The sequence below is a fragment of the Narcine bancroftii genome, chromosome 11 (assembly GCF_036971445.1).
Source record: "Narcine bancroftii isolate sNarBan1 chromosome 11, sNarBan1.hap1, whole genome shotgun sequence".
Taxonomy (NCBI): Eukaryota; Metazoa; Chordata; class Chondrichthyes; order Torpediniformes; family Narcinidae; genus Narcine; species Narcine bancroftii.
In genome coordinates this window covers 74,522,886-74,537,366 of record NC_091479.1, presented here as the reverse complement: position 1 = coordinate 74,537,366, position 14,481 = coordinate 74,522,886, and the positions used below count along the sequence as shown (strand labels likewise).

Here is a 14,481-nt window from a genome sequence, read left to right as displayed (position 1 = left end):
ATCCAACTGCCTTTGGCTCCATAGAGGCTTTAAACAGCCTGTTTATGATAATAAAATTTAAACCTTTACTGGGTAATTTGCCTTTAAATATTGTGACAGTGTCACTCCACTGGTCAGTGGTAAGTGCCAGACTTGGGGTAGCCTTCTTCAGATAGGCTTCCTGAACTTTATACCATTAATGACAGGTACACAAATAAAATATATCCAGTGCCATATGGTCACGACAAACTCTTCATAGGAAACCTGGAACCAATTGTTAATGATTTAAATTATAGCTCTGCCAATATTTTAAGAATTAACAGAAGTAGACATTTGATAGCATTGCTAAAAACTAGTTGGAAATGTTAAAAAGGAACCTGGCTCCAGAATCTTCATAATAATCTAAGGTAGTGCGACACCTTTCATGATTTTTTTTAACCTTTTTTTCCATTCTAAAAATTACATTAAAGATTTTATTTAAAAGCACAGTACACTCTGTAATTACTTTTATAAGGCTTTAAGCTATCAATTCATTGTTTTTCTATTATTCCTTGTGTGCTACTACTAACGATTCCTCAGGTTGTCCTGCAATTTGTAAGCAAATGGTTTCATGAGAAAATATTATGGAAGGACAGCTGGATGATAAATAAGATCACAACCTAACAGGAGTTGACCACTCTAATCTATAATAAGATCACAGCTAATAAAATCGTGGCTTCAATACCATCTTCTTATTCTCTCCGTATACACCTTGTACACCTCCATCTCAATGATACCGCCTCTAAAGCTCCCTGGGCTAGAAAATTCCTGCCCTGACCCTTGGAGAGCCAAAGTCTTCCTCACCTCTATCCTCAATGGATGACTTCTTATTCTGAAACTATGCCCCTAGTTTCAGATACCCCACGGTATAGGAAATATTCTTTCCGCATCTATCCCCCTCTTAGTCCTAATGTGTTTCAATGAGCACCTAAAATGCTTCTAATACGCATAGGTCCCACCAGCTCAATTTCTCTTCCAATGAAACCCCATCACTGTACGAATCAATTTACTGATAAGAACATAAATTAATATTTGCAAAGTTGTAGAGAAATGTTACGTCATCCAAACATACAACTGACCGTTATTTCATGCTCTGTTTTCTTTGCACAGTAATCTCAGCACATTTCCGTGTTTGTGAGCCTTATGCAGATGTCAAGGGGCGCTATCACTTTGGCTTCCACTGCCCACGCCTATCGGACAGCAAAAGCTACATGTTGTGTTGTTATCATAACAGCACAGCCTTCAAGTATTGCTGCAACGAGACTGAATTTCAGGCAGTCATGCAGTTGAACATGACGGGACAGACAGAGGGATACATGCACAAGTAAGTGCAGAAGCTTTTGAGCCTTGTCAGCTTCATTAGATCTTGATTTTAAAATAGTGTATAAATTGGCTATGATAATAAAACTGGATTTTGTCAGTGCTACAGATGAGGTAGTGAACAGCAGCCTTGATATTGTTCAGGAGCTCAAATTGTGCAGACTGCTTGCAGGTAGATTGCCATAATGGAAAACTGGAAATTCGAAGTGGCAACCAGTCAATGCACATTAATAGGTCATCATTATTTAGGCAGTGGGTAAGGTAAGGGGAATGTGGCTGCAAAAACCATTAGTGAAAGAAGTAGTCTCTTTTACATGTATATCAATCCAACTTTGGATTTCAGAACTATGTCTTTCAAAAATAAAATTCTTCATAATGCTTAGCTGTGATAAGCTTTTGGTGGTTAAATTGTGTTTCTGTTCTCCATTATGTATCTTTGGCCTATGACCCATGCTTTGAATGAAAATAGGGGTATGATTTTGCCTATTAAATGCAAGGGCCAATCAGTACTTGAAGAGATTCATTATCCATCTGGATTTGTAACTTGTGGCACTAAATCTGTACATTAAGCATTCATGGAGCTTCCTAATCAGAAGTGTTGTTGCAACATTTAAATAAGGATCCAAATGGACATTTGCAAACAATATATGAATTTGATTAACCTTTCGTGAACTCATTTAAATTAAGTAGTATTTATCAGTAACAGAAATTCTAAATGTCATCGCGAGTCAATATTGTGTGCTGAAATCACCCATGACTAAATCACTGTTCATTGTGGCTGGTGCAAATCTTTATTGGTGGACTTACATGACTTACGTGCTCTGAACTGTATTTCAGAGCCAGACTGCCAGACACTAGATGCTTCATCTCATGATTGGACAAATAGCTACTAAACCCTTTCATTGCAAGACTGCCAGACTAAAGACTCCACCGTCCACTCCCCCCCCCCCCACCAACATTACTGAACTAAAAGCCAATTAACTGTCCTCCTTGTCAGACTGACAACTACTGAATCCTCACATTTAATGCTGACTGACATGTGCTGAACTCTCCACCTTATGGTCAGACTGTCCCTACCATTGTTAGAAAGGGCACTGATCATACCCTCTCATTGCTGGACTGTGAAACACTGACCTCTTCCTCTCATTGTTGCACTGACAGACACTGGCCTCTTTCTCGCATTGTTGCACTGACAGACACTGACCTCTCCTTCTCATTATTGGGCTGACAGACACTGACCACTCCTTCTCACTGTGGAACTGTGAAACACTGACCTCTCCCTCTCATTGTTGGACTGCCAGACGCTGACCTCTCCCTCTCATTGTTGCACTGCTAGACATTGACCTCTCTCCCTCACTGCAGAACTGTGAAACACTGATCTCTCCCCTCTCATTGTTGGACTGCCAGACGCTGACCTCTCCCCTCACTGCGGAACCGTGTAACACTGACCTCTCCCTCTCATTGTTGCACTGACAGACACTGACCTCTTTCTTGCATTGTTGGACTCATGGACACTGACCTCTCCCCTCTCATCTTCAGAACAAGAAGCACTGGCCTCTCCCCTCTCATTATTTGGCTGACAGACACTGACCTCTTTCTCGCATTGTTGGACTCATGGACACTGGCCTCTCCCCTCTCATTATTGGGCTGATAAATACTGACCTCTCCCCTCTCATTGTTGGACTGACAGACACTGACCTCTCCCCTCTCAATGTTGGACTGACAGACACTGACCTCTCCCCTCTCATTATTGGGCTGACAGACACTGACCTCTCCCCTCTCATTATTGGGCTGATAAATACTGACCTCTCCCCTCTCATTGTTGGACTGACAGACACTGACCTCTCCCCTCTCATTATTGGGCTGACAGACACTGACCTCTCCCCTCTCATTATTGGGCTGACAGACACTGACCTCTTTCTCGCATTGTTGGACTCATGGACACTGACCTCTACCCTCTCATCTTCAGAACAAGAAGCACTGGCCTCTCCCCTCTCATTATTGGGCTGATGGACACTGACCTCTCCACTCTCATTATTGGGCTGACAGACACTGACCTCTCCCCTCTCATTATTGGGCTGATAAATACTGACCTCTCCCCTCTCATTGTTGGACTGACAGACACTGACCTCTCCCCTCTCATTATTGGGCTGACAGACACTGACCTCTCCCCTCTCATTATTGGGCTGACAGACACTGACCTCTTTCTCGCATTGTTGGACTCATGGACACTGACCTCTACCCTCTCATCTTCAGAACAAGAAGCACTGGCCTCTCCCCTCTCATTATTGGGCTGATGGACACTGACCTCTCCCCTCTCATTGTTGGACTGACAGACACTGACCTCTTTCTCGCATTGTTGGACTGATAGACACTGAGCTCTACCCTCTCATTATTGGGCTGACAGACACTGACCTCTCCCCTCTCATTATTGGGCTGACAGACACTGACCTCTCCCCTCTCATTATTGGGCTGACAGACACTGACCTCTCCCCTCTCATTATTGGGCTGACAGACACTGACCTCTCCCCTCTCATTATTGGGCTGACAGACACTGACCTCTCCCCTCTCATTATTGGGCTGACAGACACTGACCTCTTCCCTCTCATTATTGGGCTGACAGACACTGACCTCTCCCCTCTCATTATTGGGCTGACAGACACTGACCTCTCCCCTCTCATTATTGGGCTGACAGACACTGACCTCTCCCCTCTCATTGTTGGACTGATAGACACTGACCTCTTTCTCGCATTGTTGGACTGATAGACACTGAGCTCTACCCTCTCATTATTGGGCTGACAGACACTGACCTCTCCCCTCTCATTATTGGGCTGACAGACACTGACCTCTCCCCTCTCATTATTGGGCTGACAGACACTGACCTCTCCCCTCTCATTATTGGGCTGACAGACACTGACCTCTCCCCTCTCATTATTGGGCTGACAGACACTGACCTCTTTCTCGCATTGTTGGACTCATGGACACTGACCTCTACCCTCTCATCTTCAGAACAAGAAGCACTGGCCTCTCCCCTCTCATTGTTGGGCTGATGGACACTGCCTTTTCCCCTCTCATTGTAAAACATCGAGGATAGGAACTCCCCCTTCCTTTTTCCTCACAAAGAATAAAATGATGTTAATTCCATATCTAACAAGTTCTCCACATTTGGAAAGCTACAATTTATGTTATAGAGTCTGGAAAAACAACCAACTGAAAAACCTCACAAAGATAAGCGTATACAGAGCCGTTGTCATACCCACACTCCTGTTCGGCTCCGAATCATGGGTCCTCTACCGGCATCACCTACGGCTCCTAGAACGCTTCCACCAGCGTTGTCTCCGCTCCATCCTCAACATCCATTGGAGCGCTTTCATCCCTAACGTCGAAGTACTCGAGATGGCAGAGGTCGACAGCATCGAGTCCACGCTGCTGAAGATCCAGCTGCGCTGGGTGGGTCACGTCTCCAGAATGGAGGACCATCGCCTTCCCAAGATCGTGTTATATGGCGAGCTCTCCACTGGCCACCGTGACAGAGGTGCACCAAAGAAAAGGTACAAGGACTGCCTAAAGAAATCTCTTGGTGCCTGCCACATTGACCACCGCCAGTGGGCTGATATCGCCTCAAACCGTGCATCTTGGCGCCTCACAGTTTGGCGGGCAGCAACCTCCTTTGAAGAAGACCGCAGAGCCCACCTCACTGACAAGAGGCAAAGGAGGAAAAACCCAACACCCAACCCCAACCAACCAATTTTCCCCTGCAGCCGCTGCAACCGTGTCTGCCTGTCCCGCATCGGACTTGTCAGCCACAAACAAGCCTGCAGCTGACGTGGACTTTTACCCCCTCCATAAATCTTCGTCCGTGAAGTCAAGCCAAAGAAAAAAGAAAAGGCCTGGATTTCCCTGCAGAACCGATAGTTCTCACCATTCTAATCTGGGTGCTCTCAGCAAATTTCACATCTACACAAAGTGCGGCTAATGTAGAATTAGCAAAGTTGCAGGATTTGATTCAAGTCTCATTCTCCTTTTACACTGTTTGCCAGCCTTTCCGCGGAGCCAAGGGAAATTACTTAAATTAATGTTCATTTTAAAAAAATGTTTCACTGGTTCACTATTGATTTCAAAATACTAACCAGAGAGTTAGTCTTGCAACAAAGCATAACAATTGAATTTTAAATGACATCAACACTCTGGCTCTATAAATGCTAAATGTAATGTATGCTTGAGTGTGATTCCACAGATAACTTTCAAGTGATTTTCTTGACATTGTAACAATTAGTCATATTTAATTTTCTACCTTCAACAAATTTGTATACTTCAATCACTGTTGAGAGTTCTATGAAATGTTTATAGAATTGTCCCTTGTCCATGCTGGATTGGTGTCCCTGAGAATTCTTTAACATTATTCACAGCTGTTAGATGCCCCTGAATTGACACTAACCAAGACATCATCCAACATCGTAAAAGGGAAATTCCAGCCACCAATAGCAAGAGATCATAGTGGGAAGCATTTACTGAAGATCAATAACAAGTTGATTTTACCAAATCCAAGCCAATTAACTTTACAACACTGCCATTGCCTAGAAAATCAACAACAGATGATCTAATATTGATCTGTACATAGTAGTCTACTGATCATTCAATTATTTCTTAAAAAATATAGTGACGTTTCTGCTTTCACAACTATTTCAGTCAGTGAATTCCAGATCCTCACCATTATCATCTGTACCCTCTAATTATTGACTTCTCAATGAAATAGGTGCTCCCGAAGGGATTCAAGCCATGTGGGAAGGTAGGATAGATACAAAATGGGCTTGGTCATAGAAAAGAGGGATGGACCAATGTCTGTGATCGGTGATGTTCCCCAATGGAGGTGGGTGGGTGTGTGTGTGTAGTGGAGTCTAATCCAGACAAATGTGAGGTGATGCATTTTGGGAGTTTAAATGCCAGAGGAAAAAATAAAGTAAAAAGGATGGCCTGATTGAAGTACCTGAATATAAAATTATGAGAGACATACATAGAGTAGAAGGTTAGATAGAGTCTTTTTTCTCAAGGTGGAAATGTTAAATACAAGAGGCATAGGTTTAGGGTGAGGGGAAATTTTTAAAAGAGATGAGGGAAGTTAGAGTGGTGCAGAATATATGCCAATCTTAAGAAACATTTAGACAAATAGAGGGATATGGACCATGTGCAAGCAGGTAGAATTGGTTTGGACTGGAATCAACAGTGGGGCTGAAGGAACTGTTCTGTCCATGTTCCATTCTGTCTTGGGCCTTCAGCTTTGTGTTCATCTCAATTAAATCACCACTTCTAAAGAAAACTTATCCAGCCTGTATAAAGTTTCATAGTGGGTAAAATTCTGTACACCTTGCAATGGTTGTGGTTGAAAAGTGACGTCATGAAAATTTCTGAAATTAATGACTACATTACATAAAAAGACTAAAATGTTTTTTTAATGTCTGATGATTGAGACATTTCAAACACTCAGCAAATAATGACTATGAAATCTATCTGGTGAAGAGCCATGAAAATGAATGCCTGGATTTAAACTATTACAAACTGATGGAAGGATTTAGGTTAGGGAAAGTTATGCTTCCAAGTTTGCTTGTGACAGTAGGGCATAATTGTGGGGATATGTAATTACACCACTAGGTCACCAGGGGTCATCCCGGTGACCTTGTATATAAAAGAGTCCAGAGCTACAGTCTTGCCTTCCAGGTTTGTCTTGCAGAGAGACAAGACCTCTTTCTTAGTGTACATATTAGTTTATTAAAGCTGTCTTGTACTCGCACTGCTGGTGTGGTTATTGTCAGTACAATAATAATGAGATAAAGACAGCACAAAGAGATTTAAGCAAATTAAGTAATCAAATAAAAGTGGAAGATGATGTGTAATGTGAGGGAATTTTCAGTTACTTTTTTTTATTATAAAAATGGAAAAGCAGGTTTTTTAATAAATATTGATATTGAATTTTGAATTTTACACAAGTAAACAGAGAGATGTATATATATATATATATAATTTCTTTCTTTCTCTCTGCAAGCAACACAAGAAGACCACTTCGAATTTTGTGCTCTCTCACTAAAAGATCTTTTGGCTTCAGTTTACCAAACAAACTGAATTTTGTTTACAATCTTTACTTCGATTGTAATCGAAGTTTTGTGAGTCTTGTTTGTTTTGTGTTAAGTTTTATCTGTGGGCTGGATGGAAATATAACTTAGACTTTGATTACATAGGTTATATTTAGGCTGGGGAATTTATTAGTTTTACACTGTTACAGATATTTGTATATTAACCAATGGGCATTATTATAAAAGGGGGGAATTTTGAATTAAAGTTTGAAGGTGGAATTTTGTTCATAAAGTAATTGTTCATCTTTACCCCTGTGTGATATGCCTTCTTTGTGGTTGCTGGTTTGATCTTGTAACATAATCCCCATCTTTTATAACAATGCCTGCTGGTTAATATACAAATTTCTATAACAGTGTAAAACTAATAAATTCTAGCTATTAATTCTTCTCTTGACAATCGCAAAGCTGGATCCTTAGGTTTGTCCTCAATGCTTGCCTCCACTACAAGATTATCACAGACTTTCTCTACCTTTTTTTTTAAGACATGGCTCTAGTAATGGCACACGCAGAGTAGATTTCCAAATCCTTTCCGGACTCGTAAACCAATTATATATATATAGAACATTTGTAAAATGTACTTTCTTTTAAAAAGGAGAGAAATTTTAATTTACGTTTGTTAGCCTTTATTCACAGGAATTGAATTACAAGTATGAGAAAGTCTTGCTGCAATTATATAGGGTGTTCCTGAGACACAAATTATTGTATATTATTTTGATCTCTTGATTTGGGAAGTGTGCACTTGTTTTGGAGAAGCTGCAGTAAAAATTGAGCAGATTGTTCCCCCAGAATGAAATGATGGGACGTGCAGTCAAGTGCCTCTATGTTCTTTAAAGTTTAGAAAAATGTGAGGTGATCTCGTGATATTAGTGATGGGCAATAGATGCCACTCCACTCAAATTAATTTTAAAAGCGATAAAATTCTTAGCGAACTTGATATGCTAGATTGTGAGAAGTTTTTTCCACTGACTGGAGACCTAGAGGTCACAGGCTCAGCATGGGAAGTCAGCTATTTGAGATTGGAATGAATTCTGCCTCAGAGCACCCTGTTTCTTAGTTCTTCATTATTGGTATTCAAGTCTGAGAACAACAGTGATTTTTAAACACTAAAATAAAATCAAGGGTTCAGCGTGGAGGAGGAACGTTAAGTTCACTTAGAAGTTCAGTCAATAACTTATTTATTGATAAAATAGATAACAACGTGAGGTTATCTATGTGTAATGTGAGGGAATTTTCAGTTACTTTTTTTATTATAAAAATGGAAAAGCAGGTTTTTTAATAAATATTGTTAATGAATTTTGAATTTTACACAAGTAAACAGAGAGAGAGATGTATATATATATAAATATATATATCTATATATTTCTTTCTTTCTCTCTGCAAGCAACACAAGAAGACCACTTTGAATTGGTGGGGTATGGGGAGGAAGGGCAAATTGACTGCTCTGCTTCTTCCCATTTGAGAGCGCTTAATGTTGACTCATTCAAATCTGTGCAGAATTTGGACCATTGACCATTATAACCAGAAGAGCACAAGATTTACTGGGTAAATTGTAAGGGAAGATGGGGAAGCACTTTGAATAGCAAATAACCAACTGATTAGTGCTATTGGTCCCTAGTCATTTGCAATTTATAATGGCTTTCTTATGAATGCAAGTTACCTTAAAACGCATTTCCAAACGTAGGCCACAAATTCCTCTAGGAGAAAAGTTAACACCACATGTTGATGGTTCTATGATTCCTACTCCGTTCAATCAAGATGATATTTTGCACTGCAAGTTGGTGGAGAGATGAACAGTAAATCTCACAGCCGCACAACCTGGAGGTACAGATAACATTTTTTTTATTATACCTCGTTGACCTAAATGATCAATTTAATGCTGAAGCTGTGGAATGCACTCAGGCTGATAATAATGAGTGCACCATTTTGCCAGTATTCAGTTCCCCCTTGCTTTCAGTCAGCTGATAAAAACTTTCTTTATTAGGCCAGAAGGTTTGCTTTAGATAAATGTTGTTGCTAGTTATTTTTCGATGGCAGCAGGCATGTATTCCAAAAAATGTCAAAATACACTATGTATATCATGACAAATTATTCCCAGGGTGTGAGTATTTATTGGCATTTTCCATTTCACTTCGACGTAATAGACGTCACAGTCCTTGTGCTTCATAAAACTGCATGACTATCCTTATTCTCATGTGGCTGTGCTTTTGTTTCAGTAACTACAGCGCACTGGTTGGAGTATGGATTTATGGCTTTTTTGTCCTGATTCTGCTTGTACTGGACCTTCTCTACTACTCTGCCATGAACTATGAGATCTGTAAATTTTACCTGTCTAAGTGGGGAATCGGAGGCAGCTGGCTGAAGCAGGACGAGGGTCAGTGGAGCAGCTCTGCTCAGGGACAGGCTCAGGCCCAGGCCCAGGCCCACGCCCAGGCTCAGGCGCATTCATCACAGACTATACAGACGCTGAAACCTGATGTTCCAAGCCCAGCCTTGATGTCTTTTCAGACTTCAACTGCCTGGTGAGTGTGTTTTTCTGTCAACAACTAGATTATAAGAGTCAAATGTTATTTTGTCTGACTCGTTTTGTCTCCTCTTCTCTCCTTATTTGATGTACTTCAAGATCAGTTTTAAAAAAAAATATGCAGCTATAAATCGGATCTCCAAACCCTAAATCAAGATTGAGTTCTGAATAATTAATTGAACAGACGATGCTATTCAGGTCACAATTGCATAATGTCACTACACCTCAGTTTAAGCTCCTCTGTTCAGTTTTAATATATATTTTCAACAAAAATTAAACAATCTAACTAAATGGTACATTCAATTGTATTACAGGCTGCTGGGATCACATTACCTTTTCTGTTGGGTTTAACTTTGGCATGAGCTGTGATTTATCAATTTTTAAAAAAGCTTTGCATTTGTGAAAAACAATTTAACTGCCGAATAATAGAGTTGATGAATCTGATTTTTATATTGTTTTCAATTTGGCTCAAGAAAAACAAACAATTTATTATACATATGAATATTACTTTAACAGATAATAATATAAAAGTTTGTCCAAGCAGTAGAATTTTTTTTTCTCAAAGGAACTGGCTGAGAAATCATTCTGACACCTCCAAAAGAAATGGTGCCTCACAGATGAAACGTGGATCATCTGGGAGGAAAGATCAGGACATCGCAGCTCTAGTGAGCTCTGAGGTAGTCTGTGTGTTGTCATTTCCCACCCTTTAGGGCCCTCTCTCAGGCTTCTCCTTCTCAGTGGGGAAATACATAATTGAAATTGTTAGAATGAAATTCCATCTGCCAATGCTCCACCCAGATTTTCATCTCATTTATATCCTGGTCAGCCTTAGACAATATTCCTCACTAACCACAAAACCTCCATAGAACCATAGAACACTACAGCACAGAAAACAGGCCATTTGGCCCTTCTAGTCTGTGCCAAAAACATCATTCTGCTAGTCCCATTGACCTGCACCCATTCCATAACCCTCCAGATCTCTCCCATCCGTATCTATCCAATTTATTTTTAAAACTTAAGAGTGAGCCCGTGTTTACCAAGTCAGATGGCAACACATTCCACACTCTCACCATGCTCTGAGTGAAGGACTTCCCCCTAAACTTTTCCCCTTTCACCCTAAGTGCATGTCCTCTTGTATTTATCTTTCCTAATCTAAGTGGAAAGAGTCTACTTGCATAGAGTAAATGTCTATACCTCTCATAATTTTGTAAACCTCTATCAAATATCCTAACCTGTTTAATCTTTCCCTGTAACTCAATTCCTGAAGACCTGGCAACATCCCAGTAAACCTTCTCTGTGGACTTTCAATCTTATTGATATCCTTCCTGTAGCTTGGTGACCAGGACTGCACACAATACTCCAAATTTGACCTCACCAATGTCTTGTACAACCTCACCATAACATCCCAACTCCTGTGCTCAATACTTTGCTTTATGAAGGCCAAGATGCCAAAAGCTTTCTCACAATCCTGTCTACCTGTGACGCCACTTTCAGCGAATTATGTATCTGAATTCCCAGATCCCTTTGTTTCTCCGCACTCTTCAGTGCCCTATCATTTACTGTGTACATCCTACCTTGGTTTGTCCTTCCAAAATGTAACACCTCACACCTCTCTGCATTAAATTCCACCTGCCACCTTCTAGCCCATTTTTCCATTGGTCCAGATCCCTCTGTAATCTTTGAAAACATTCATCGCTGTCTGCAACACCTCCAATCTTAGTGTCATCAGAAAACTTAATGATCCAACTTTCTACATTATCATTTAGATCATTCATTAATATAGACAACAAACAACAATGGTCCCAGCACCAATCCCTGAGGGACACCACTAATCACAGGCCTCCAGTCTGAGAAGCAATTTTCCATTACCACTCTCTGTCTTCTCCATTCAACCAACTTCAAATCCAGTTTACAATCTCTCCATGGATACATAGTGTCTGAACCTTTTGAACTAGCCTCCTGTGCGGGACCTTGTCAAAGGCCTTACTAAAGTCCATGTAGACAACATCCACAGCCTTACCTTCATCTACTTTGTTGGTAATCTCCTTGAAAAACTCTATAAGATTTGTTAAACATGACCTACCATGCACAAAACAATGCTGGCTATCCCTTAATCAGCCCTTGGCTGTCCAAGTACTTATATACCTGATCTCTCAGAACACCCTCCAATAATTTACCTACTACTGATGTCAGGAGCATCAGCCTGTAATTTCCTAGTGTACTTTTGGAGCCTTTTTTAAAAAAAATGGGACAACATGAGCTACCATCCAATCCTCCAGCACCTCACCTGTGGTTAAGGATGTTATAAATATTCATGCCAGGGCCCCTGCAATTTCTACACATCTCCCTCAAGGTCTAAGGGAATATCATGTCAAGCCCAGGGGATTTATCTACCTTTATTCGCTCTAAGACAGCAAGCACCTCCTTCTCTTTAATCTCCGATTGTTCCTTGCCCCATTGCTCATTTCCTTTCCTTCTTTATACACTATGCCACTTCCCTGAGTAAATACTGATGCAAAGAAACTGTTTAAGATCTCCCCAATCTCGTGAGACTGCACAGATAGATAACCACTCTAATCTTCAAAGGGACCAATTTTGTCCCTTTCTATTCTTTTACTTTTAACATACTTGTAGAACCCCCTTTGGGTTTATCTTCATATTATCTGCCAAAGCAACCTCAGTAAAGCATTTGTCCACCACCCTCCTTTCCCAAGCCAATCAAAGATTCAATTACCAAGCTCACTTTGAATCCCATGTGCCTTAACCTTGAGATCAGCCCATCATGTTGCATCTTGTGAAATGGCCTACTAAAGTCCATGCAGTCAACAATGATTGCCCTGCCGCCATCAATCTTCCCAATTAACTCTTCAAAGCCTCAATCAAATAAAGTGAGACAAGATGTTCTTGCATTTAGCTATGCTGATTATCCCTGCCTTTCCAAATGCCTTTGAATTTTCTCCAGTAATATCACTATCACAGATGTTAGGCTCACCTGACTCATCCCTGCTGCCCTTTTCAAATGAAGAAATGACATTAGCTATCTACCAGTCTTTCAGTACTTCCCCTTGTGACTAATAAAACTGCAAAAATCCCCATCAGTACTAAACTATCTCCTCCCTTGCTTCCAATTACAACCTGGGATAGATCTCATCCAATCCTGAAGTCATCGACCTTTGTGCATTCCGTGACATCTTCCATCTTCCTCTTCTTAATACTGACTAGTCCCAGACCATCAACATATCTCTCCCTGAACTCACTAATCTTCCACATCATTCTCATTGATAAATACAGATGAAAAGTACTCATACAGGACCACGACCTCATCTCCTAGCTCCCACACGATTTGTCCTTTGTTCCCTAAAGGGAGCCACTCTTTCTTTCACTACCCTCTTGTTCCTGATGTACCTATAGAATGTCTTTTGTCATTGGGCAACCTTGGATTAGCAGTTAATTCAGAGGCTAGAAGTCTCTAGAGATGTGGGTCCACATTCAAAGCTGACACTGGTGTCGCCCTGAAGGAGTGATTTGCTGCCTGATGTATAATATATTATCAAGAAGCCAATCTGCTTTCTTTTGTGGATACGGAAAGTCCGATGCTGCTATTTGATGATAATTAGGGAATTTCTTCCATTGTTCTGTCCAACATTCTCAATAATGAACGGTCAGTCTAATTATTTATTATTTTCATGACCATGGGAGTTTTATGTATAGATTGGCAGATTGAATATAAATTGCACACCTAATTAGCTTTGACACTGAAACAAAATGCTCTAAATCTAAAATGAACCAGCAGCTCGAGAGAAAGAAACTAACGTTTCTGGCCAATGGTGCTCATTAGTTTGTGAAGTGTTTTGGTTCGTCATTTTAATGTAAGTGCTACCTTTCATACTGTGATGCAAATAACACTGCAGTGAAGCAGTGAATATATCACTTGAGCTGAAATGAATAAAATACATATATAAAATGTCTAGGATATAGGTCGAGTGGAACTAGAAATCCAATAGTAAAGCTTTTAGCCAAAAGATAAGAAACAACATGTCATTAGCATAGTGGTAGATAGTTGACTGGAACACGTCTGTCACTCTCAATATTGTTCTTTCTGATTTAGCTGAAATCAGGTATGGTCTGGTACTGTTTTCATTGCACTTTTCAAGTGCTAAACTAATGCATTGTCTCTTGGACAGTAATGGAAAATTGTCACAACAAAAGATCAGTGCGAGGCATTAATTTATCAGAGATTTACTTTCTACATGAATAAAACATGTGGCACTTAATTGTAAGTATTAGTTTGGAATAAAAGTAAATTATGCATTAATCACACAGAGAAACTTTCCACAAATTTGCATTTGGTCATTAGGGTCTATCAATGACCTGTCAATATTTCTGATGGGAGAAAGCTATGGCAGCAATTGTCTGCAGCAGCTTGCTGTGTGTAAATTGGCTGTTGATTTTCCTACATTGCAATGGTGAGAGTACTTTAAAAATTACGGGTTT

The 14,481-nt window shown here is 40.4% G+C and overlaps 1 protein-coding gene and 1 long non-coding RNA gene across 4 annotated transcripts in view; one reads left to right on the top strand and one right to left on the bottom strand.

Moving 5' to 3' along the window:
* LOC138745918 (protein shisa-like-1) overlaps positions 1 to 14,481 on the top strand; it is a 132,786-nt gene that overhangs the window by 113,793 nt on the left and 4,512 nt on the right. The window contains exons 3-4 of one of the 2 annotated variants that reach the window (XM_069903449.1): positions 1,129 to 1,342; positions 9,680 to 9,985. In XM_069903449.1, the coding sequence (XP_069759550.1) occupies positions 1,129 to 1,342; positions 9,680 to 9,985 (520 nt within the window). Of the gene's footprint in view, positions 1 to 1,128; positions 1,343 to 9,679; positions 9,990 to 14,481 lie in introns of those variants that run through there. The other variant, XM_069903448.1, reaches the window with a different exon arrangement.
* The window catches only part of LOC138745921 (uncharacterized), a 33,572-nt gene that overhangs the window by 17,221 nt on the left and 1,870 nt on the right, over positions 1 to 14,481 (bottom strand). The window contains exon 2 of one of the 2 annotated variants that reach the window (XR_011346587.1): positions 9,124 to 9,281. This is a non-coding gene — a long non-coding RNA (uncharacterized lncRNA). The remainder of the gene's footprint in view (positions 1 to 9,123; positions 9,282 to 14,481) is intronic. The other variant, XR_011346588.1, reaches the window with a different exon arrangement.